Here is a 26,672-nt window from a genome sequence, read left to right on the forward strand (position 1 = left end):
TCCCGTAGCCTACTTAAGCCGCAAGCTGTTACCCCGTGAAGTGAGCTACGCCGCCATTGAGAAAGAATGCCTGGCCGTGGTGTGGGCCCTTAAAAAGTTACAGCCGTATTTGTATGGACAACCTTTTTCCTTACTCACAGATCACAACCCGTTGGTGTGGCTAAACCGTGTATCTGGGGACAACGCCAGGCTGCTGCGCTGGAGTTTGGCGCTGCAGCCCTTTGACTTTACCATCCACTACCGGCCAGGAAAACAAAACGGTAACGCTGACGGGTTATCCAGACAGACTGAACTAGAGAAGTGATCTGTGAGTACTCCCCTGGACATCCCCAAGCCAATCCGTTGGGATCAGACTGTGTATGCCGGCTTGGTTCTGGGGGAGCATTGTGGCAAACCTAGCCACTTCTGAACTATATGTATTGCAGGTTGTCCATAGGCTGAATGTATACTGTAAGTCCTTACCTGTATAAGTGCTATGTTATGGCCGTTCGCATACTGGCAGCCGTACGCTGCCAGCATACAAAGCATTTGTTCGACGAAACACGGCTATCCCGGCCGTTCGCCGTACGAATGCGGGCTCCCCAGGTAGACCACACATTCACAAGTCGTGTGGCACCAATTAACCGATTGCAACAATGTTGCAATCGGTAATTAAGGGCTCTCCTAGGTGGCCGCCGATCGGCTACCGACCATGCGGCGGTCGGCCATCTTGGATCCTTTGTCTCTGCAGCGGTGTTCGGTCGTCGAGAGCCTGGAACTGAAAACGGCTACTCAATGATCCGAACACCGCTGGACTTCCAGAGCGTTCGGGAGTTCCGCGTTCGGTACATTATGTTCCCCACAACGATTCAGTACTTTTAAACCGAACTCAATGTTTGAATGTATTCTGTGCGGCGTTTGGTCAATTCAGCTGGGATCGGAGCGGTATTCTCACAAAGTATGCGCTCCGACCCCAGCTATCTACCGAACGTTCCGCCAGCGCAAAGTACCGAATATTGTGTAAAATATATATTTTAAAGTCAATTGTCGGTTTTGCTGCACGAGGGGATAATCCACTTAATCGTCCATTTTGGTGGGAGTATCCCTCTCGTGCAGCGGTGCCTATTGGGAAAGTCACAATGCATGTTGGGAGAAATCCCCTGGATTATCTGTGTGGAAACCCCTTGCATGGGGAACTGCTTAAATATGCCAGCTTGCGAATAAACTGAGTTAGTTGACTCCCAAACTGTGTTTCGTCCGGTTATTGGGAGGATGGGGAATATTGCCGTGCTTTCTGCTCTGACTGTGGATTTCCTGAAGATACCAACGGATATCGTGGACTAATGTACTGCATTCCGTTACATACCTATTAAAAAAAAAAAAAAAAAATTAAACTTACCATTTGATGTTTTCTTTCTTCTAAAATCGTATTTTTTCAGCGCCAAAAAAGGCCAAATAAAAAGCCATAATAACCGACGCACTTAAAAAAAAAAAAAAAACAAGCGCAATTTTTTTTTTAGCCATCTTCAGAAGCCTTGCCCCGCCCTGCAATTAGGCTCAGAGCACTCTGATTGGTGGGTTTAAGCCATCCAATCAGAGTGCTCTGACAGGTAAATGAAGAGACTGACAGTTAAGTCGCGGGTGGGGGATAGGGAGGCGGGACCCTTTTTTTTTTTTTTACTAGAGATGCCCCTACTCGCGGTATAGTGAGTAGGGGCACAATTTACTAATACTAAGTAATCTTTACTTAGTATTAGTAAATTTGGCTGAAAGACCAATTTAGGTCTTTCAGCCTTTTGGTAGATAGCTCCTTAATACCGCTGCAAGAGAAGTTGAACGAGGAGGAGCCCGACTCAACGCTGAGGGACTTCGGTGCTGGAATCAGGTGAGTGTTTAAAGGATTATTTAACCCTTTACATGGCTGGGGGAAGGAGGGGGAGAATTCCAAGCAAATTCAAAGTCAATTTATAATTTAAGGTCACATTTAACAGGAGAAATCCCTTAGGTAGCTATGCTGTCTGTTTGGCTTCTATGCCTTTAATTTTACAATTCAATGGAATTCTCACTTTAGTAAATAAACATCTTTGTGTTAAACCACTAGAATATGGTTTAACACTACTGGGAGTTATAGTTTGTATAGGGTTGATGGGAGTTACATTCTGGATAGGTATGATGGGAGTTATAGTTTGTATAGGGATGACTTGAGCTATAGTTTAGACAGGGATGATTTGAGTTGTAGTTTGGACAGGGATGATGGGAGTTATAGTTTGGACAGGGACGATGGGAGTTGTAGTTTGGACAGGGACGATGGGAGTTGTAGTTTGGACAGGGATGATGGGAATGGTAGTAGTTAGGGGGGACACTGGGGTCTCGCTCATGCCATCACCCAGTATATCCACATTAAGGCATGGAATGAGACAAGCCAATGGGGGAAGGAAACGTCATCAGAGCGCGCCCCGCCCTCGCCGCTGATTGGCTACCAAACTGAAAGTGTTCTCTCCGAGCTCCCAGCGATCATGGCGGACGTTCAAGTGGCGGCTCCAGCTGACACCGACAGCAAACTGAGCAAAAAGTGAGCGGGGGGCCCCCGGTGGGCGGCGGGCGGCGGGTTAGACAGGGGCCCCTGACTGACAGAGAGCGCGCGGACAGAGCTGCCAGGGGCCAACAATGGCCAGAGCTCCCCTGGAGCCGGAGAGTGCCACCGCGCGGGCTTCGGGGAGCTGTAGTTCTATCCTGTCTGATCGACCATGCTGTCCTATGAGTCGCCCCCAGCAATAAACTACAACTCCCAGCAGCTCGCAGCCGGCTGATGTAACTGGCAGCAATGCGGCTTGCAGCGTGGGATCCGGGCCTGGAATCACTGCTTGCCGGGCTCAGACTGCAACCAGGCCTCAGTGGGAAGGAAGTGGGGAGGGGGGTATAGGAAGGAAGGGGGGGATATAGGGAGGGGGGGTATAGGAAGGAAGGGGGGGGGATATAGGAAGGAAGGGGGGGGGATGAAAGGGGGGGATATAGGAAGGAAGGGGGGGGATATAGGAAGGAAGGGGGGGGATATAGGAAGGAAGGGGGGGGATATAGGAAGGAAGGGGGGGATATAGGAAGGAAGGGGGGGGATATAGGAAGGAGGGGGGGGGATGAAGGAAGGGGGGGGATATAGGAAGGAGGGGGGGGGATATAGGAAGGAAGGGGGGGGATATAGGAAGGAAGGGGGGGGATATAGGAAGGAAGGGGGGGGATATAGGAAGGAAGGGGGGGGATATAGGAAGGAAGGGGGGGGATATAGGAAGGAAGGGGGGATATAGGAAGGAAGGGGGGATATAGGAAGGAGGGGGGGGATATAGGAAGGAAGGGGGGGGATGAAGGAAGGGGGGGATATAGGAAGGAAGGGGGGGATATAGGAAGGAAGGGGGGGGATATAGGAAGGAAGGGGGGGGATATAGGAAGGAAGGGGGGGGATATAGGAAGGAAGGGGGGGGATATAGGAAGGAAGGGGGGGGATATAGGAAGGAAGGGGGGGATATAGGAAGGAAGGGGGGGGATATAGGAAGGAAGGGGGGGGGATATAGGAAGGAAGGGGGGGGATATAGGAAGGAAGGGGGGGATATAGGAAGGAAGGGGGGGGATATAGGAAGGAAGGGGGGGGATATAGGAAGGAAGGGGGGGGATATAGGAAGGAAGGGGGGGGATATAGGAAGGAGGGGGGGGATATAGGAAGGAAGGGGGGGGGATATAGGAAGGAAGGGGGGGATATAGGAAGGAAGGGGGGGATATAGGAAGGGGGGGATATAGGAAGGAAGGGGGGGATATAGGAAGGAAGGGGGGGATATAGGAAGGAAGGGGGGGATATAGGAAGGAAGGGGGGGGGATATAGGAAGGAAGGGGGGGATATAGGAAGGAAGGGGGGGGGATATAGGAAGGAAGGGGGGGATATAGGAAGGAAGGGGGGGGGATATAGGAAGGAAGGGGGGGGATATAGGAAGGAAGGGGGGGGGATATAGGAAGGAAGGGGGGGGATATAGGAAGGAAGGGGGGGGGATATAGGAAGGAAGGGGGGGGGATATAGGAAGGAAGGGGGGGATATAGGAAGGAAGGGGGGGATATAGGAAGGAAGGGGGGGATATAGGAAGGAAGGGGGGATATAGGAAGGAAGGGGGGGGATATAGGAAGGAAGGGGGGGTGAGAAGGAAGGAGGAGGGGGGGTGAGAAGGAAGGAGGAGGGGGGGTGAGAAGGAAGGAGGAGGGGGGGTGAGAAGGAAGGAGGAGGGGTGTGAGAAGGAAGGAGGAGGGGGGGTGTGAGAAGGAAGGAGGAGGGGGGGTGTGAGAAGGAAGGAGGAGGGGGGGTGTGAGAAGGAAGGAGGAGGGGTGTGTGAGAAGGAAGGAGGAGGGGTGTGTGAGAAGGAAGGAGGAGGGGTGTGTGAGAAGGAAGGAGGAGGGGTGTGTGAGAAGGAGGAGGGGTGTGAGAAGGAAGGAGGAGGGGTGTGAGAAGGAAGGAGGAGGGGTGTGAGAAGGAGGAGGGGGGTGAGAAGGAAGGTGGAGGGGGGTGAGAAGGAAGGAGGAGGGGGGTGAGAAGGAAGGAGGAGGGGGGTGAGAAGGAAGGAGGAGGGGGGTGAGAAGGAAGGAGGAGGGGGGTGAGAAGGAAGGAGGAGGGGGGTGAGAAGGAAGGAGGAGGGGGGTGAGAAGGAAGGAGGAGGGGGGGGTGAGAAGGAAGGAGGAGGGGGGGGTGAGAAGGAAGGAGGAGGGGGGGTGAGAAGGAAGGAGGAGGGGGGGGTGAGAAGGAAGGAGGAGGGGGGGTGAGAAGGAAGGAGGAGGGGGGGGTGAGAAGGAAGGAGGAGGGGGGGTGAGAAGGAAGGAGGAGGGGGGGGTGAGAAGGAAGGAGGAGGGGGGGTGAGAAGGAAGGAGGAGGGGGGGTGAGAAGGAAGGAGGAGGGGGGGTGAGAAGGAAGGAGGAGGGGTGAGGCTGAGGGTGGTGTAATCTCGCGAGACCATCAGAGCGTTGCCGTGGTAACCCGCGGCAACGCTCTGATTGGCCGGTTTTTGCGAGACACGTGGTCTGCAGCTCTGCGCACTGCGGAGCTGCAGACCTATGTCTGCGATGGTGGCCGGGCAGCCAGGAGGGGCCTCGCACCCAGCGGCATACAGGGCAAGCCGCCGGGCCCCCTCCTGGTGTCAGGTCCTAGGTCAGTGACACAGTCTGCCCACAGGTGGTTTAGGCGGCCGCAAGGCCCCAGCCAGCGCGAGGCCTTAGGCCGCTGCCTTACTAGAGAGCCGCCTCTGTATCCGTGCTCAGACTGGGACTAGGCCTCAAACATAGAATCAGTGCTAGCTGTGCTCAGACTGCAACCAGGCCTCAAACATAGAAGCACTGCTAGCCAGGCTCAGACGGGAACTAGGCCTCAAACATAGAATCACTGCTAGCCGGGCTCAGACTGGAACTAGGCCTCAAACATAGAATCACTGCTAGCCGGGCTCAGACTGGAACTAGGCCTCAAACATAGAATCACTGCTAGCCGGGCTCAGACTGGAACTAGACCTCAAACATAGACTGAGTGTGTCTCACTGCTAGCAGGGAGGCAGCATATATCCCATTGTACAGCATTGCAGAATTTGTTGGTGCGTTATAAATAATAATATACTATTCGAGATACTTCTATAAATGCAGAGCTGCAGGGATTTGATTTCCTCAGCTTCCAGCACTAAACAAACCATATTTATAGTGAGTAAAGGTCCTGGGATTATAGTAGAAGTACAGTGGGGAGCTATACACCGGCCCATAATATTCCGCTAAATGGACCTGGAGAGATTGCATTGGTAAAGAAAGAGTTTGTTGTCTGTAAACAACTATTCTTTCTACACAGCGTAACTATGTTTTCTATTTGTAAATGCTACTGGGCAATAAACGAACTGTCGTTGGTCCAGTCCTGAGTTGAATTCTGTAATGGCTTTCCGTGGTGGTAATGGGTAACTACATTCCATCTAATAGACATGTGATTCCTTATTCAGTCCTCAAGGAAACCAGATTTTGTCAGGATCTCCACTGGAACAGAGTTGGGAAATGGCTATATTCTGGGCTGTTCCGTGTGCCGTGAGGACTGACTTGTAAACTATTGTATTAGCCCATTATTCAGAAACAGAAAGCTATGAGCTTTATGTTGGGCTCCTCTCGTACACAGAACTTTGTAGTCATGCACTGTAGCAATGCTTGGTATTGGGAATTGTTTCATAACTTGCACAACACGCATGCTGTCAGAATAAGTGACCAGCTCTTTTCTTTAAATAGCCAGGTGTAAGACTGTCGTTTGTCTGAGGGAAGTTTTTATTTTATTTTTTGTCCCTCAATATACTTAAAGGGACACTCCAGGCACCCAGACCACTTCTGCCCATTGGAGTGGTCTGGGTGCCAACTCCCACTACCCTTAACCCTGCAATATTTACCTTGCAGGGTTAACTCCACCTCTAGTGGCTGTCTACTAGACAGAGCGTGGCTGTCTACTAGACAGCCACTAGAGGGCACTTCATGCTCTATAGAACAGAAAACCTGTGCTAGAGCGTCGCTGGACATCCTCACACTGTGTGAGGACCTCCAGCATCGCTCAATTCCCCATAGGAAAGCATTGAAAAGCATTTTCAATGCTTTCCTATGGGGAGCTCTAATGCGCGGCATTGCCGCGCATGCGCATTAGGTCTCCCCGGCCGGTGGACGGGATCAGTCTCGCCCACCGGCCGACGTAAAGACTGGGAGGAGCGGCGGCAAGAGAGAAACCACCGCCGAAGGACATCAACGGGGTCTCAGGTAAGTCACCTGAAGGGGTTTTCACCCCTTCAGCAACCGGGGAAAGGGGGTGGGAGGGAGAGGGGACCTGCAGTGCCAGGAAAACAGACACTGGGGAGTCTCTTTAAAAGGTTTTAAAATATACTGGTTGTATTAATGAGCATATCTAAATACTATTTCATAACTTTTTTTGTTTTCTAGAATCTGGTCCTAAAATTTGCCTTATTTATTTACAGTAAGGATGAAACCCAGATCAGTCTTGTCCTCTGTGGCTCTTTGATTTTCTGTAAATATATACAGGTCTCCTGGTCTCAGATATCCTGCCTTGTTGTCATCCTGTTAGGTGGTAACATCATTAGAGGTTGGGAGTTGTGTGCAGTGATGGCAGCCTCTCTATGCAGGCTTATTAGAAGCCCACTTTGGGTGCAGAGATTACTTAAAGAGGAGTTCGTGGTGAAGCACCTTTCTACTCATTCACCTCTCTTCAAGGAGCAGGACCTTCACCAGAACAAAAGGTTGGTGCTGTTTCACTATGACTTACGCCAACTTTTCATTCTGTGAATCTCCTGTTACCCTTGTGGGCATGCTGCCTGTTGGATGATGCATGGGTATTAGCCAGATATTGATTCCAATTCAGTGCTGTAACCAGACAGGCCTGTTTGGGAGCCAATCTTGGTAGCCTGTAAATCCATATTAATCACCAGCTGGAATATTACCAGGAGCCTAATGGTTTACACATTGAACTTGTTTTAGTTTTGTGCTTCCTGCTTTGTACCTAGTACTACAATCGATACCAACGACATGAAATGTAGTTTTCTGTTTGCTTAAATTGTCCTATTTCTTCCTTTCAGTGAGCTCAAACGGCGATTGAAAGCTGAGAAGAAAGCAGCTGAAAAGGATGCCAAGCAAAAAGAACAAAATGAGAAATTGCCCAGTGCGGACACAGAAATTGATGAAGAAACGCTCGATCCTAATGTAAGATTGATCATGTCAATAGATCTCTGATTGCAAATATTACTATTCTCCATGTTTAGTCCTGTGTTAAACAATGTATAGCCCATGCTTTGTTGTGCTTAATGCAATATTTTTTATTTTTTTCTTCTTCAAAAGCAATATTTCAAAATTCGCTCCCAAGCCATTCAGCAGCTGAAGGGAACAAAGAATGACCCGTATCCACACAAGTACCAAGTTGATCTGTCTCTCACAGATTTCATTACAAAATACAACAGTCTGGAGACTGGGGACCATTTAACGGAGATCGTCAGTGTGGCAGGTAATTTTTGTGTATTTCTAATAGTTAAAAGGTAAGGCGGCACCCAAAATCTCCTGCACCCTTAAAGGGACACTATAGGCACCCAGACCATTTCAGTTCATTGAAGTGGTCTGAGTGCAGTTTCCCAGGTAACCTAACCATGCAATAATTACCTTGCAGTGTTAACTCCAGCTCTATTGGCGGTCTATCAGGCAGCTTCTAGAGGGGCTTCTGGGCGGTTTAGTGACTATTGATCGCCTTACGCTGGACATCATCACGCTCTGCATTAGGACATCCTCTGTCACCCAAAACCCTATAGGAAAGCATTATACAATGCTTTCTTATGGGACGGGAAGTCCTAATGTGAGCGTGGCAATGTAGTTTCCCTTTAACAACTGCACCGCAATGGGGTTTCGGGGGGGAGGGAGGAGTTCCTTGTTCAGCAGTTTTTCTTCCCCCTTTTTAGTGCAGAGGAAGTGAAACTAACTTAGAAAATTCACATCTACAATTTCTGAAATTTACTGTAGAAGAAGCTTTTACTGGTTGTTCATCAGGAAAACTCCTTGTGAAATTGTAGATGTTTCTATATAACATTAATATATATATTATTATTATTATTATTATTATTATTATTATTATTATTATTATTATTTTCAAACTTTTTCCTTTGTCAGACCTCAGCATTGCTCTGCTTCGGCTAAAACAGCTTAAAAAAACATGAAAAGTTTAAATTGCGTTTGGATTTGGTTGCCTGTTTTTCCCATTAATAAAGGTATACCCCACCGAGAGGGCAATAGCAAAGAATAAATATACAGTCCGAGTACTAAATCTTAACACACTCTGCAGTTTAAACTGTCTCTTTTAATTTATAAAATAAAACCTCAGCATTAAAGTATTGTACATTCTCAGGCTGACGGTCTTTATTACAACATTTCTTTATCCGTGTGAGAAGCAGAAGCTACTTTATGGCAAATAATGCACGTAAACTAGCGTCAAACTATGCATTCCCTGCTCTCTGTGTCCAGATTGGTTAGTTACAATGTTGTTTTAAGAATGGGAACCTGGTGACAGCAACTGTTCATTCATGAAACATCTCACAATGGGCCTATTCATTTAATATGCTGGCATTCGGCTTGCGTAATTTTAGGAAGATGTGTCTAAGATGATGATAAAAGTCTGTATCAATGATCATCTTGTAATGTTTATTTTACGGTATATCGTTGATTATAGGCAGGATCCATGCCAAACGTATTTCTGGAGCCAAACTGATCTTCTACGATCTGCGTGGAGAAGGCACAAAGCTGCAAGTTATGGCTAACTCTAAGTAAGTCCTTTATGTCTAGGTATGTGGCTGCAATGTTTGTGGGATGGTGAGTTTCAAACCTAGGGGTTTAGGATGTGTGAATATGACTACGAATGTAGGAAGGCAAATAGTGTAATTATGAAAGGGATTGGACTGTATAGTCCTAGCTCTAGTGTGACAATCTGAATACGAGACCCACTTGGCCTAGTGTAAAGCATCTCAATGTCTGTAATGTACACAATATCCTGATACAGAGAGGGTGAGTTGTAACTAGATATTGAACTTAAAGGAACACTATAGCATTAAGAATATAAAATTCTTTTAACCCTTACCTCTTTCCTCCAACGTAGGAAACGTGGAGACCTAATGCACTGTAAGTACCGTGCACGTTAAGCCTTCCCCATAAGAAAGCATTAAATCACTTCCTTCCTATGTGGGATGTTAAGACACTGGACGTTCTCATGCAAAGCGTGAGACATCCAGCATCCGTTTATGGAGTTAGTCTGTGGAATTGCAGGTAGCGCCTCTAGTGGCTGTCTGTTGGACAGCAACCAGAGGCGTGCTTGGCAGTTTCTGTGAGACTGTAATATTTTACATTGCAGTGCTAAAGGGACAGGGACACTGCACTTGAGATGAAGTGGTTGTGGTGCTTAAAGGGAAACTATGGTCATCAAATCAACATTAGCTTAATGAAGCAATTTTGTTTTATGGGTCGTGTCCCTGCTGTCTCATCGGTCGTTTTTTTTTTTTTTTTTCTGTTTATACAGCTTTAGCCATGCCTCTCTTGGCTGTGAGTCACACAGACTACATGGGGGTGGATGGTTTCAGATGATAACTTGCTTTACAAGTGTTTACCTCCTGCTCTCACACCAGGAGACTCTAGGAGGATATTAACAGAGAAGTGGATAAGAAATTCTAGATTAAACAGAATGTGCAATAAGGGAACATAAAATATATAGGTTATTTTTCAGGAACATTTAGGAAAGCTATGCAAGTCAAATGCAGGGAGGTTACTAGGGCTGTATAAACAAAGTGATTTAACTGCAGAATTGAACAGTGAGACTGTAGGGATATAATCTACAGCCAAAACTACTTCATTAAGATAAAATGGTTTTGGTGACTGTGTCCCTATACCTTTAAATAGAGGCATCATCAACATGTTCTGCTGTTTGTGAAGAGTGATAGTAAGTGATATTATGCTCTACTTTTGGATGCAGGTTTTACAAATCAGAAGAAGAGTTTATAGCAGTCAATAACCGTCTGCGTCGCGGTGATATTATTGGAGTGAAAGGAAACCCAGGAAAAACCAAAAAGGGGGAACTAAGTATTATACCTACGGAGATAACCCTGCTGTCTCCCTGTCTGCACATGTTGCCTCATCTCCACTTTGGATTGAAAGACAAGGTATGCGGAGAGAATGTGTCCATGTCACCCTGACCTTATCCTGTCATGTGATCTGATCTTGTGTCATGTGATCTGATCTTGTGATCAATTCATCATTTCAGGAAACTCGATTCCGCCAGCGGTACCTGGATCTCATCTTGAATGACTACGTAAGGCAGAAGTTTATTACACGCGCCAAACTTATCACATACCTCAGAAGATTTCTAGATGATCTGGGCTTCCTTGAGGTAATATTAAAATCCTTGTCATTTTTACTTTGTTAAATTAAGCATTTGTTTTGTGATTGGAGTAAAATTAGTGTCTCTTAAATATGGCAAAAAGTCTGCTTTTACTTCTCACGGTTATGGTTTTTCTTAATTTTCTGATCTGAAGCTTGCTGAATATCCTGATTTCTTTATGGCAGAGCGTGCTTCCTTGGCTCCCCAGATAATCTGGGACCTCCCTGAAGCAAGACTGTCCAGAGATATTTAACCACCAATGAGCTCTGAAAAGGAGCATTGTTTGATACTAAATAACTTTGTGAAGTGACCGTTAATGTTGAAACTTCTTTTAATTTGCTGTGTACGTGGTGTGTGTGTTTTATTTATGTCCCCTTCTTCTTCAAATTAATTTATTATTCAGCTGCATCAGAATTTTAGAATTTCACTAAAATTCCAGGTCTGTACAAGACATGCTAAGGAATTTACTCCCCTTTTCAGCTTTTTCGAGTGAATGTTAATGGGAAAGGCATGTTCATATGTGATGTGAAAAAAATGAATGATAATACACAAAAGGCTGGAGTGATCCAGACTAGCTGAGTATAGTCCTGGAGAAAAAATCGATAGATAAATAAATTAATAAATTGATAGCTGTATAATGTGGATACCGTGTAATCTGGATAAGATAAGTAGATTAAGCCAAAATACAGTGATAACAAGCCCTAATGGCTCACCTCCATATATTACCAAAGATACCTAATATCCTATTCACTCAGAAAATCACAACTGGATACTGACTTTAATCGGCAATTGGCATGGTCAAGTCCAGTGGATTAGAGTGTACACCATAGGTAAATGTCAGATAGCTGACCCAGGTATCCGAGAAAGGTCACTAAAAAGTCTGTCATGCAGGTGAATGCCGAATGGCTATTAGTTGACGCCAGTACATACAGAGCCCATATTTCTACGGCTGTGGATAGCTGGTTAGATCAAAAAAAGCCCAAACTCGGCATTAGGGATAGCATGCAACTACACCTATAACTAGTTGCTATTGCACTATAGTGCTAACCTATATATGGTTACCATAGCTAAAAAGGAGATGAGTTCAGCATGCTTCCAAAGGTTACCCCATAACACCCAGAGGAACTCCCTCTATAGACTCCAATATAAAATAGTGACCCAACAGCAAAAGGAGGTGTAAGAAATAATTAAATTAAATTAAAGTGCCTCCATGTGCAGAACCATACTTCGGATGTTGGTTGCCTGCACATGGTGATAGATAGCTTAAAGTGAGAAAAAATGTGTGAGAAAAGAGCCCAAAGAGCCCGACGCGCGTTTCGGTGCTTGCTTAGATGCACCTTCGTCAGGGGCTGACTGGAGACTAGTCCATAGTCTCCTTTTATATGTAGTCAGTTACTTGAGCCTCTAAGCTATGTCCAATCAGAAAGCCGGTGGTCCGTTCATTCCGGCGCCAAAACCCCACGTGGTGGTATGTAAATGAGCTGCCTTCCATCATCCAATCCTGTATCAGTGTTAATCTATCTCGGTTCCAGCCTGCATTAACCCCCTCAGTGCCGGGTAAGGTCCCAGACACCCAGGTCTCTATGAGAGGGGTGGTGCTAGTGTAGCTGTAAACATAGCTACAGTGAATGTTGAAACTCACACGGCTCCGTTGTTTCAGTATACGTCGTGATGAAACAAATCATGTATCGTTTACACTGTGCTGAAAGTAACAGCCGACGGTGACAGTGATATTTACCGACTTTATATAAATAAGAGATAGAGATTCGTCGTATAGCCTAAGTGACGAACGGAGGAAGTAATGGGTTATATAAGATTGAAAATAACCCAACGAGTCCCATTCCATACTTATGATGATGGTGGTTCACCTCCCTTCGGGTATCTGTTAGCGAGATACCATTAATTGCTCACTAGGGATAGGGGTTATTATGAGCCTTTCCGTGTTTGTTAACCATCTGGGTGCCGAGTGGGTTCCCAGGCCTCCAGATGTATACGAGGGGTCAAAATGGCTTCAGTCATTCTCAGAGTTCCAAAGCACATCTCTGAAGTCTAATAAGGTTTCGTAGCTTGGTATCTACCGTTGTGATTTAAAGTAGTCATGGATTAGTAACTTTGTTGATGAAAAACGTAGTAGCTATAACAGTGTTTGCTGTTCTCGTTCTTGTTTGAAAGCAATTAATTCATGGCTATGTGTAGCTTGGAGAGACTCCGCTAAGAGTCCAAATATAAGTAGGACTAGAAAGTACCAATGCTTATTCTAATCAAAATTCATTTACTACGAGATGTGATGTGAGTTGTCACATGGCCTAATTGACCTATGATCAGCCAGGACGAGGATAAAGGTCGTTGGGGATAGTCAGCATTATTATATCAATGGTTCAATTCCTTTGAAATGTCAGGGATAGAAGTCCCGATGAGTTCATGCATGCAGAGATCTGAATAACTCAGCGAATTACAGCTGCTATCACTATGACAGTATGCTCCTCATCCTTCCTGTCATGTTTATACTAATCCTCAGGTTTACAATGCCATTTAAAGCATATGTGGAGATTGGATGGTGTGAAGGATAGATGTTAATACAGAGGAGGGGTTTAATATAGTTCTATTTCTAGGGACATGCCAGTTGTGGGTCTAAGAGGTACAGTGGTTATGGTAGAACGTATTTATATATTTACAAAATTTACAATATATACAGATTACATTTAATAATAGTCTATAATATTAAGGCATGCTCAAAAGATAGACATAGGCGATAGGTTAGAGATTACATAGTTTTCACAGATCAAATGAAAGGGGTATAAGAGAAGCCTTCGTTTAGGCCATTGGGAGATAGGGTTTTGAGTGTAAAAATCCAAAAGCTCTCACGTTGTAATAGTTTTACGTCTATATCTCCCTTTCTAGGTCCTAATTTAATTTTTTCAATGCCATTGAAACGTAGGCCCTGTGCTGAGCCATCGTGTCTTAGTTTAAGATGTCGAGAAATGACCGTATCAATTTGTCTAGAGGGGTTTACAGAGTTTACATGCTCTAGAATTCTTTTTTTTAAAAATTCTTTTTTTAGAAACCCACAGCCACCAACAGTTTCTTGAACTGGCAAAGTCATCACCCTGGGCCTCTGAAGTATGGGATACCAGTAGGACAATACCTTCGTGTTAGACGTAATTGCTCCACTATGGATGAGTTCAAAACCAAAGCTAGGTCATTGAGGTTACAGTTCAAGGCGAAGGGTTATTCCAATAGATGCCTTAAAACCGCCTATAAAAGAGCACTAATGACTGATAGATCAACTCTCCTAGAGGACAATATCACTAAAGACACGACACAAAACCTGATCAGATGTATTGGTACTTTTGATACTGGATGGGACCCGGTGAAACGGATACTAGAAAGGTATTGGCCTTTGATATATCAAGACCAACATCTCAAAGAGGTTCTAACTCCACATGTATCACTTACAGCCAGAAGAGGCCGCAACTTGAAGGACTTACTGGTGCCAAGCCATCTTTCACTGCCAAAAGTAGAAAATACATGGCTGAGGACTCCAGCAACCGGCACTTTTCAATGTGGTGATGCAAAGCCTGTAAATACATTCGAAAAAAGTCTAAGATCTTTTCGGATTCAACCAACACACAAACACATATAACCAATACCTTCTTTAATTGTCAAACAACAGGATTGATCTATCTCTTAACCTGCAGTTGCAATCTAAAATATGTGGGCAAGACCTTTAGACCTTTTAAAAAAAGAATTCTAGAGCATGTAAACTCTGTAAACCCCTCTAGACAAATTGATACGGTCATTTCTCGACATCTTAAACTAAGACACGATGGCTCAGCACAGGGCCTACGTTTCAATGGCATTGAAAAAATTAAATTAGGACCTAGAAAGGGAGATATAGACGTAAAACTATTACAACGTGAGAGCTTTTGGATTTTTACACTCAAAACCCTATCTCCCAATGGCCTAAACGAAGGCTTCTCTTATACCCCTTTCATTTGATCTGTGAAAACTATGTAATCTCTAACCTATCGCCTATGTCTATCTTTTGAGCATGCCTTAATATTATAGACTATTATTAAATGTAATCTGTATATATTGTAAATTTTGTAAATATATAAATACGTTCTACCATAACCACTGTACCTCTTAGACCCACAACTGGCATGTCCCTAGAAATAGAACTATATTAAACCCCTCCTCTGTATTAACATCTATCCTTCACACCATCCAATCTCCACATATGCTTTAAATGGCATTGTAAACCTGAGGATTAGTATAAACATGACAGGAAGGATGAGGAGCATACTGTCATAGTGATAGCAGCTGTAATTCGCTGAGTTATTCAGATCTCTGCATGCATGAACTCATCGGGACTTCTATCCCTGACATTTCAAAGGAATTGAACCATTGATATAATAATGCTGACTATCCCCAACGACCTTTATCCTCGTCCTGGCTGATCATAGGTCAATTAGGCCATGTGACAACTCACATCACATCTCGTAGTAAATGAATTTTGATTAGAATAAGCATTGGTACTTTCTAGTCCTACTTATATTTGGACTCTTAGCGGAGTCTCTCCAAGCTACACATAGCCATGAATTAATTGCTTTCAAACAAGAACGAGAACAGCAAACACTGTTATAGCTACTACATTTTTCATCAACAAAGTTACTAATCCATGACTACTTTAAATCACAACGGTAGATACCAAGCTACGAAACCTTATTAGACTTCAGAGATGTGCTTTGGAACTCTGAGAATGACTGAAGCCATTTTGACCCCTCGTATACATCTGGAGGCCTGGGAACCCACTCGGCACCCAGATGGTTAACAAACTCGGAAAGGCTCATAATAACCCCTATCCCTAGTGAGCAATTAATGGTATCTCGCTAACAGATACCCGAAGGGAGGTGAACCACCATCATCATAAGTATGGAATGGGACTCGTTGGGTTATTTTCAATCTTATATAACCCATTACTTCCTCCGTTCGTCACTTAGGCTATACGACGAATCTCTATCTCTTATTTATATAAAGTCGGTAAATATCACTGTCACCGTCGGCTGTTACTTTCAGCACAGTGTAAACGATACATGATTTGTTTCATCACGACGTATACTGAAACAACGGAGCCGTTTTTGATCCCAGAGATATGATGTGTGAGTTTCAACATTCACTGTAGCTATGTTTACAGCTACACTAGCACCACCCCTCTCATAGAGACCTGGGTGTCTGGGACCTTACCCGGCACTGAGGGGGTTAATGCAGGCTGGACCGAGATAGATTAACACTGATACAGGATTGGATGATGGAAGGCAGCTCATTTACATACCACCACGTGGGGTTTTGGCGCCGGAATGAACGGACCACCGGCTTTCTGATTGGACATAGCTTAGAGGCTCAAGTAACTGACTACATATAAAAGGAGACTATGGACTAGTCTCCAGTCAGCCCCTGACGAAGGTGCATCTAAGCAAGCACCGAAACGCGCGTCGGGCTCTTTGGGCTCTTTTCTCACACATTTTATCTCACTTTAAGCTATCTATCACCATGTGCAGGCAACCAACATCCTAAGTATGGTTCTGCACATGGAGGCACTTTAATTGAATTATTTCTTACACCTCCTTTTGCTGTTGGGTCACTATTTTATATTGGAGTCTATAGAGGGAGTTCCTCTGGGTGTTATGGGGTAACCTTTGGAAGCATGCTGAACTCATCTCCTTTTTAGCTATGATAACCATGTATAGGTTAGCACTATAGTGCAATAGCAACTAGTTATAGGTGTAGTTGCATGCTATCCCTAATGCCGAGTTTGGGCTTTTTTTGATCTAACCAGCTATCCACAGCCGTAGAAATATGGGCTCTGTATGTACTGGCGTCAACTAATAGCCATTCGGCATTCACCTGCATGACAGACTTTTTAGTGACCTTTCTCGGATACCTGGGTCAGCTATCTGACATTTACCTATGGTGTACACTCTAATCCACTGGACTTGACCATGCCAATTGCCGATTAAAGTCAGTATCCAGTTGTGATTTTCTGAGTGAATAGGATATTAGGTATCTTTGGTAATATATGGAGGTGAGCCATTAGGGCTTGTTATCACTGTATTTTGGCTTAATCTACTTATCTTATCCAGATTATATGGTATCCACATTATACAGCTATCAATTTATTAATTTATTTATTTGTCTATCTATCTATTTATTTATCTATCTATCTATCGATTTTTTTTCTCCAGGACTATACTCAGCTAGTCTGGATCACTCCAGCCTTTTGAGTATTATCATTCATTTTTTTCTTTTGACTTAAAGGGGTTAAGCCCCAGGACACTCCTGGAGTGTCCACTAAGGTGCTCTTCCACTAGGGAGGTGGTGCCAATTTTTTTGACCCATCACCACAAGTGGAATTTCTCTAGTTCATATGTGATGTGCATCTGATGGCAGTGGAATCTCTCGTGGCAGCTTGTGGGATAATAGCTGTGCAAGATTTAGCAATTAAGGGTACAAGCTTAATGTTGTTATTCAGGTGCATATAGTCTGTCCTTGCAGGCCTTTTAATGTAAGCACTGTATTTTCAGAGAGAGGTGTTTACATTACAGCTTGGGAACATCTAGTGGCTGACATCTAGATGGACACTACAGGTGCTTTCGGGGTCATTGGTTCACAATGTGCATCATTGACATTCAGCGTCTCCTTGATCTGTAACGAGATGCTAAACGCTCCTCTTAATGATGCATTCATTCAATGCATCTGACTAGATGCTGATTTGTGCAGCACGGCTTTTTGTCGTACATACGCAATATCCTCTCAATGCTTTCCTGTGGTAAAGCATTGGCCTGGGAGATGGTCAGTTTCTATAATATCAGCCGAGGAGACATGCGCGGTGCTGTAAAAGGCGGAGGGTGGGGACCTAAGTGGCTATTTAAAACATAGTGTCAGGAATACATATTTGTATCTGTGACACTATAGTATTCATTTAACTGCATGACACCTTTCCTTCCAGCAGAAGGAGTAACACCCAGGGACATGTATGCTGTATGTATTGGCCGGATACCTTAACAATTACCCTAACAATGAGTTTCTTGTGACAGATTGAAACTCCAATGATGAACATTATTCCTGGGGGAGCTGTAGCCAAGCCATTCATCACCCATCATAATGAGTTGGACATGGATCTATACATGAGGATAGCACCAGAGCTGTATCACAAGGTGAGCTGTTCGAACAACCTGTGTGTTCTGGGCGTGTAATGAATCCATAGGACGACTATTAACAGGAATGGTGTTTATTAATGTATTGACAGATGCTGGTAGTTGGTGGCATTGATAGAGTATATGAAGTGGGCAGGCAGTTCCGGAACGAAGGGATAGATCTCACTCACAATCCAGAGTTCACAACCTGCGAATTTTACATGGCCTACGCGGACTACCACGACCTCATGGAAATAACAGAAAAGCTGCTATCTGGTATGGTGAGAAATCGAGAACGCTCCAGTCGTACGGGAAGCCTCTCATTCATTTGCACTGAGTGCTTTCCTATGCATAATATGCACAGACACCCTATAGGCTGCCCAGTTGTAGCTTGTATTTTGAATTTCAATTTATTTATTTTTTTCCCCTGTGACTTCCTTTGAATTGGACCAGTTATACTGGGCGGGTAGTTCCTGAGAGCCAGCATGACAGCGCATTGCAAACTGAATTGTACAATGCAAGTAAAACTGCAATCGTGTGCGTTAATTTTTGCAATAGTTAAAGAATGTATATCGGAAAACAACCATAAATGATACATGAATATCTGACGTTGCCCAAATTATTTGATTTCAGCTTGGCTGCCTAAGTTTTTCAAGCCAGTTTTTCAAATCGCTACAATTTGCAGTTTAGCGAATAAATCACTTGGTCTTTTTTTTTTTATTATTATTTTAAAACTCTTTGTGTTTGTACCTTTCTGGCACACCTGATTTTGACTCTAGAATGTGTAACTTGGTAAACAACATGTAACCCCTGCTGTGCCATGTTTTGTCTTAATGTTTTTTTTTTTTCGTGGCAGGAATGGTTAAACACATCACTGGCAGCTACAAAGTCCCTTACCATCCGGAAGGTCCCGAAGGTCCTGTGTTTGAAATAGATTTTACTCCACCATTCAGAAAAATTAGCATGGTGCATGAACTGGAAAAGGTCCTGGGGAAAAAGCTGCCTAATACTGACCAGTTTGACAGCGAAGGTGAGTTATAGGAATTGGGCAGCGAGGGCAGGCCAGGGCTGGCTGTTGGGTACTGCTATCATTTAACAGGAATTCTATAAAAACTATAGGAATCCTGTGAAATGGATGTACTACTGGAGATCAGGTAAGTTGCATTGATAACCAAATTACCGACTCGACCACAATCCTGTAACTTTGGAGCAGTTTATTGACCTTTTCCCCATTTTGACGGTTTAGGTTTAAATGTACTCAATAGTCCGTTTTCTTTATTTGAAGAGAACCCAGTCAATATAAGTTAAATCTCATCTCTACAAGAATCCATTGTTCTAAGGTTGTAGATTATGTTCGTTTTCTTTAACCCCTTCTTGACTGATGTGTTGTAACTTTCTAATGTTGTTTATTGTATTGTTATTGAAACACTTGTCGTGGAAGGGTTAAAACAATATACCTCTTACATGCATTCGATAATGCAAAACCTTTCTCAAACTACCGGTAACTACTTGTGCATTCGCGGTAGCAGTTCTGCTGAAACCCCCCCTCCCTCCCTTTCTCCCACTTGGCTATCATTTTATAAAACTTGATATTTTGATTTGAAATCCTTCTTAATGGAGTAAACCACTTTGTAGAGAATGGATGCATGCCAACCTGTAAAGGGTTACTCCAAGCATCATAATCACTATAGTGAGCTGGAATGGCTATGATGCTAGGAGTACCCTGCTCCGGTTTCCTGGTATTGGTCACCATAATGACTGAAAGTGTCAGCTGACTGCTCTCGGCCAATGAATGCAATTCTGCACATGAAAATTTGCACCGAATTGACATTAGCCAGCCACGACTCTCTTGGGCTGGCTAATGATGCCCCAATGTTGCTGCCACATGTTAAACTCTGTGCTGTGTTTCATCTTGAAATTATTCAGACAGACTCCAGGCACCGTTGCAACTTCATATCACTGAAATGGTTATGGTGCTTGTAGTAACTTTTTAAGGCTTTGACCTAAAACCTGTATTCCTAACACTAGAGTGTCCTAGATCTTGATTAGTTTTAGGATCTGATCCCGATCATTTGCAATAAAGCTGGAAAAAAGCAGTTTATTTACCTTTTCTACAATGCTGAGGCTCCCTCGGTGCTGCTGCTGCCGCCTCCTCCTCCTCCTCTTTATTTGTTGAGATGAAGTAGTCTTTGTGCATTTATTGCTCTATTAACTTCTTAGAATTTGTTTTCTTTTGAGTAGGGGGACCAGTACAGAAAGGGTTACTCTGGACAAAATTGGGTATTAAGTGTTTTTTTTTGTTTGTTTTTTTTAAGTTGCATTAAACTTTATCTTATTTCTCAATATAATCAAATATAAAATGTACTTTTAAATAGAGCATGTGTTTGTCGGCAGATATCTCATTACTGGTCTAATAATCGTGTTTAACTAGGAACAGTGTATTGAATTTTCTGGTTGTCCAGATGTTCCAGAACTGAGCTAACCCACTGGCTATAAAGTTTAAAACAAAATGAAGTTGACATTGGCTAGATTGGCCTTTTTTTCGACAAACTTTCATTTTATTTATTTTTTTATAAATCTTCTAGGTAAAGCTTAGATTGTACCGCTCTCTCCACTAACTAGATTATTGACCCAACATAAAATTGACTTTGGAATCTCACATTTTCCCTTAAGTGAATATTCCTGTCACTTTAGAAGTACTTCCTATGGTGAAATGTTTAATGTGACCGTGCATTTTATGTCTCTGCGTTCAGAAACTCGCAAACTCCTCGATGACATTTGTGTGGAGAAAGAGGTAGAGTGTCCGCCCCCTAGAACCACTGCGAGACTACTAGACAAGGTGGGATACGGTACCTGGGCTGCTGGTCATGTGACTGTTATGTTGTCAATCTAGATACAGATCTAATTTCTGATTCCTTGTTCTTCCAGCTGGTGGGTGATTTTCTAGAGGTAACTTGCATTAATCCAACCTTTATCTGTGACCACCCACAAATCATGAGTCCGCTCGCTAAATGGTAAGACTCTCACCAAATCCTTGTATTGTAAACTCCTCTAATTTGTTTCTGTATTACACAAGTCCTTCTTTTAACGTTTTGTTTCTCCTAATGCACTAGGCATCGCTCAGAGAAAGGCTTGACGGAGAGATTTGAGCTATTTGTTATGAAGAAAGAGATCTGCAATGCCTACACTGAGCTGAATGACCCAATCAGACAAAGGGAGATGTTTGAAGAGCAAGCTAAGGTATCTGCAAAGTTGCTGTTCCATTAACAAGTAGGACTGATTGTAGTTGGTGCTTAAAGGACCACTCTAGGCACCCAGACCACTTCAGCTTAATGAAGTGGTCTGGGTGCCAGGTCCAGCTAGGGTTAACCCATTTTTTTTATAAACATAGCAGTTTCAGAGAAACTGCTGTTTATAAATTGGTTAAGCCTTCCCCCTAATACTCTAGTGCAGGGGTAGGCAACCTTTTAGCAGCACCGTGCCGATATAGGATTGTGATGTCCCGTAGCGTGCGGTCCTATTTTTTTTTTAAATTGAGGTATGTATGCTGCCGTATTCTGCTTGTACGTTGTATATCGTTGCATATGTGCGTATATGCAGGGCTGTCTTTAATATTGACTGGACCCTGGGCAAAGCATTTGCTTGGGGCCCACTGGACCCTGTCCCCCCTCCCTCCTCCCCAGGCGTGCAATCACGTCCTCCACCCCAACGCTGACACACACACACAGACATGCTGACACACACACACACACAGACATGCTGACACACACACACACACAGACATGCTGACACACACACACAGACATGCTGACACACACACACAGACATGCTGACACACACACACAGACATGCTGACACACACACACAGACATGCTGACACACACACACAGACATGCTGACACACACACACAGACATGCTGACACACACACACAGACATGCTGACACACACACACAGACATGCTGACACACACACACAGACATGCTGACACACACACACAGACATGCTGACACACACACACAGACATGCTGACACACACACACAGACATGCTGACACACACACACAGACATGCTGACACACACACACAGACATGCTGACACACACACACAGACATGCTGACACACACACACAGACATGCTGACACACACACACACAGACATGCTGACACACACACACACACAGACATGCTGACACACACACACACACAGACATGCTGACACACACACACACACAGACATGCTGACACACACACACACACAGACATGCTGACACACACACACACACAGACATGCTGACACACACACACACACAGACATGCTGACACACACACACACACAGACATGCTGACACACACACACAGACATGCTGACACACACACACAGACATGCTGACACACACACACAGACATGCTGACACACACACACAGACATGCTGACACACACACACAGACATGCTGACACACACACACAGACATGCTGACACACACACACAGACATGCTGACACACACACACAGACATGCTGACACACACACACAGACATGCTGACACACACACACAGACATGCTGACACACACACACAGACATGCTGACACACACAGACACACCGATATGCTGACACACACAGACACACCGATATGCTGACACACACACCGATATGCTGACACACACAGACACACCGATATACTGACACATACCGATATACTGACACACACACACACAAAATTTACACTTTAAAACCCACCCTCCAGTTTCCTACCTTTCCTGCTGGTGGCTGAAGGTGTTGGGAGTTGGGAGTCTGGCTCTCTTGGCCAGCCCCCCTCCACTCTGCGTACTCTTCTTTCCCGTGCGCTCCTCTCTTTGTGGGAGGAAGTGATGCATGGCCGTCCCTTCCTCCCAGCCTGCTGCCGAAAATCAAGGGGTCCACTCGCGCTGTTAAAGCGCCTCAACGCGCGACCAGACCCCTGCTGACAGAAGCCCACCGGGTGGCCCCTTGTGCATGGGCCAGCCGGTGGGCCTCCTTAGTTTGCGGATTACTGGCCGGGGGGTGAGAAATAGTTGAGGCCAGCGGGGCTCACGGTGCAGCTGCCCCATTTGCCCCGCGTTAAAGACGGCCCTGCGTATATGAGCTATTATATTGTATATGTTCATGAGTAGTTTATGGTATTGTGTATGATACATATGAATGTAAGCTGTGTATGGGGGCTGCTTGTGGAATTGTGTGTGTGGATGGATATGTCACATTGTGTGTTTGGTAGTGTGTGGGGGCTGTTTGGGGTATTGCATGTGAGGTTGTGTGCATGTATGTGGATTGTTAGTGGTGTTGCGTTTGTTCGGATTGTGCGTATGTTTGTGTGTGGGCTGTCCGTATTATTTGTATGGTGGGAAGGGTTATTCTGCATTTCTGTGTATATCTAGCAGTGTGGGTGACTTCCCTGGGTTCCAGTGGGGACCAGGCCGGCCAGGTACATGTCAAAGACAGGAGCTGCAACTGCGTGCTGCTCTACTACTGTGTGGATTCCCATTCATAGATCACTTCCTCTATGTGCTGCAATGCATAAATTGAGGATTGTCCTTCACCACCTTTCCGGATTAGCAGATATCTGAAGTTTTACTGGGACTCCTAATAGGCCAGAGCCTGTTTGGCTCTAGCAGCCTTGAGTGCCGTGCAAAGACACCTCGAGTGCCGTGCATGGCACTAGTGCCGTAGGTTGCCTACCTCTGCTCTAGTGGCTGTCTCATTGACAGCCGCTAGAGGCGCTTGCGTGATTCTCACTGTGAAAATCAGTGAGAACACGCAAGTGTCCATAGGAAAGCATTGTAAATGCTTTCCTATGCGACCGGCTGAATGCGTGCGCAGCTCTTGCCGCGCGTGCGCATTCAGCCGACGGGGCGGAGAGGAGGAGGAGAGCTCCCCGCCCATCGCTTGAAAAAGGTAAGTTTTACCCTTTCCAGAGCTGGGCGGGAGGAGGACCCTAAGGGTGGGGGCACCCTCAGGGCACTCTAGTGCCAGGAAAACAAGTGTTTTCCTGGCACTAGAGTGGTCCTTTAATCTGCTAGAATGTAGCTTTAAGAAGAACTGATATCTATGGAGATTAGTGGACTATGCTGAACCAGTTAAATAAAAAATATTTAATGGGTCCCTAAAGAACCTGTACCAGGTATGGAATGTTTTTTCTTGGAGACATTCAATTAGTGGAACATTCCATTTTAATGTAGGATCATTTAAGGCTTGTTTGTTGTAAGAAGATGTTCTTATAATAGATATTCGTTTTTGGGGGATCATCAGCTTGCCATTTACTTCAGTACAATATTCAGTGTCTCTGACAGATTCGCACAAAATGTTACTAAAGTGGTGGTGGTGCTGGTGGGTCAAATTGTGACAACATTCCCAAATGATACACCTGTACGAGTTTTCATATCCTTGGAAAACACAATCTCTGGGAAAGGGGGATTCATCACGAACTGTGAATCTTTCACTATTTACATCCAGGCAAAGAGTTTAGCTGTTGTGTTTATAAATTAGTGGGGTTTTTAAATTGTTTTCCTTTTGGAGATATTGTGTGTCCTTTTGTCAGTTTTATCCACTTTCTGGTATAAGGAATAAAATCCCCTTATGCTTATTTAGTGCTGTATTTCCTCTGTCAGCAGTTCCATGTTATGAAATGCTATAACCTTCATACTTGTGACCACCCGCCTATAAATCCCGGAGACTTTATACATTTGCCCTTTAACCTTTATACAGGCTACGTGATGTTAGCAATGTATCATGTATTTGCATTCTTCCTTACAGGCTAAAGCTGAGGGAGACGATGAGGCAATGTTTATAGATGAGACATTTTGTACCTCGCTGGAATATGGACTCCCACCAACCGCTGGATGGGGAATGGGCATTGACCGGCTGACCATGTTCCTTACAGACTCAAATAATATAAAGGTAAAATAAACTGTACATTTATGTTTGTTTCACAGGGCACTAAACTTGAATGTTTTATTTGGGGCTCTTCTGGATTTATTTATTTTAAGGACATGATTGATTTATTTACTTGAAATGATGTTTCACCATTGCCAGTTACTTGCTTTATCATTCAGCTGTTCAGAGGACATGGGCAGCGTCCATGACCATCGCTCTTGGTCACTTTTATTTCCCATAAATATATATAGAAAAACCTGGCTTTAATTTACCGTGATAAAAAGGGTCTCTTATAACATGAACTGTGATAGAAGCCATCAGCGACCAAATTACTGGATTTGTAAGAATGCGACCAGGTTTAAAACTCTGGGGGTAGCAAGCTCTAAAGAGAGTGCACACACACCATCTGCAAGACCATGTTCATATCCATTTCAGAGGGTATTTTAATGCAAATGGCTAATGAATATCTCTCTGATCTATTATTTTACACAGGAGGTCCTTCTGTTTCCTGCGATGAAGCCAGATGACAACAAGAAAGATTCCCCTCCAAGTCAGAATGCTGAAGGAACATCTGTTTAACCTCAAGAACTGTCTCCTTTTTAATATGTGTCCTCGTCGAAGACACCTGTCCTGTGAATCTTGACTGCTCTTACCGTCTTTATATTGAAAATAAAATACACTGCATTATGCTTTATCTCAGTGTAATACACAATCTGTCCAGCTGGTCTTCATGTTATGTAAATGTGTTAAATCGCAAGTTCTTATGGGTAACGTTATATGGGAGGGGGGTGTGAGCTGTAGTTTCTTTGAAGGGATCTTTTGGGGGTTTTGTTCCTATGTGTTGCTACATCGTTACCACCCTGCCCTAGGATTTCCCTTTTAGGAATACAGTCAGAAGTGTATATTGACTTGAACTTGAGGTGGTTTTGGTGTAATTTTACGTGTTTTATTTATTGGCAATTTATGGTGACTGAGTACCTGGTACGTTCTCTGACTGAGTGGCTTCTAACTGAAGCAATTTTTATTTTTGCAAAGCTGTCAATCAACTAGCTGGAATTCTCGGTTCTATGCTTCCTTACAATTTTTTGTCTAACTTGTATACATAAGTAAAAAAAGGGTCCCTCCTCCCCAGAGAGAGAACTGAGCCACAGCTATGTACACTGTCCTGTTCACAGAACTGACTGTAAGATGTATAAACTGTATTACAGCCTCTAGTAAATACAGCAGGTACATTTATGTAACAAAGCTTTGGATGGAGAATGGATTTATCCCATAAATATCTGCCAGACTGGAGATAAGAGCAGACCCCCATGGACCAGAATGAAGGGCTTCTGATTGGTGGAGACTCTTCCATCCTTTCTTTTAATGTGCATATATTTTTGTATAATTGTTTATTACATCATCCAATATGGTGCATTAAAACAAATGAGGGTTGATTTTGACAGTCATTCTTTTTGTAAGCTTTCAAAGAGAATTTGTTCCAGGATTACTAAATCATGAATAGGCAGATGTGGCGAAGCTGTGGAGCCCCTTCTCCTGCTCTGTAATTGGGATATGGGGAGGGCTGAACTTTTCATGCCGAAAACCGGTTGATTGTTCCCAATCCAGATCTTCTGTGTGTACAAGCCCAGAGTCTCCACAA

General features: G+C 44.3%; 1 protein-coding gene across 2 annotated transcripts; it reads left to right on the plus strand.

Annotated features, from left to right (window-relative positions):
- The first annotated feature begins 2,441 nt into the window (after positions 1 to 2,441).
- Positions 2,442 to 25,724, plus strand: KARS1 (lysyl-tRNA synthetase 1). 2 transcript variants are annotated; one of them, XM_063437268.1, is made up of 15 exons: positions 2,449 to 2,551; positions 7,091 to 7,262; positions 7,599 to 7,722; positions 7,858 to 8,020; positions 9,230 to 9,323; positions 10,520 to 10,706; positions 10,808 to 10,933; positions 18,022 to 18,141; positions 18,234 to 18,396; positions 18,977 to 19,150; positions 20,874 to 20,959; positions 21,049 to 21,134; positions 21,234 to 21,360; positions 24,911 to 25,054; positions 25,523 to 25,724. In XM_063437268.1, the coding sequence occupies exons 2-15, from the start codon at positions 7,129 to 7,131 to the stop codon at positions 25,607 to 25,609; spliced, it is 1,815 nt and encodes a 604-aa protein (XP_063293338.1). In that variant the 5' UTR covers positions 2,449 to 2,551; positions 7,091 to 7,128; the 3' UTR covers positions 25,610 to 25,724. The 2 variants fall into 2 exon arrangements, with proteins under 2 accessions (XP_063293339.1, XP_063293338.1); XM_063437269.1 differs by lacking the exon at positions 7,091 to 7,262 and having other exon boundaries at positions 2,442 to 2,551.
- Positions 25,725 to 26,672: the final 948 nt, after the last annotated feature.

This window comes from Pelobates fuscus, chromosome 12 (assembly GCF_036172605.1).
Source record: "Pelobates fuscus isolate aPelFus1 chromosome 12, aPelFus1.pri, whole genome shotgun sequence".
In the NCBI taxonomy this organism is placed as follows: domain Eukaryota; kingdom Metazoa; phylum Chordata; class Amphibia; order Anura; family Pelobatidae; genus Pelobates; species Pelobates fuscus.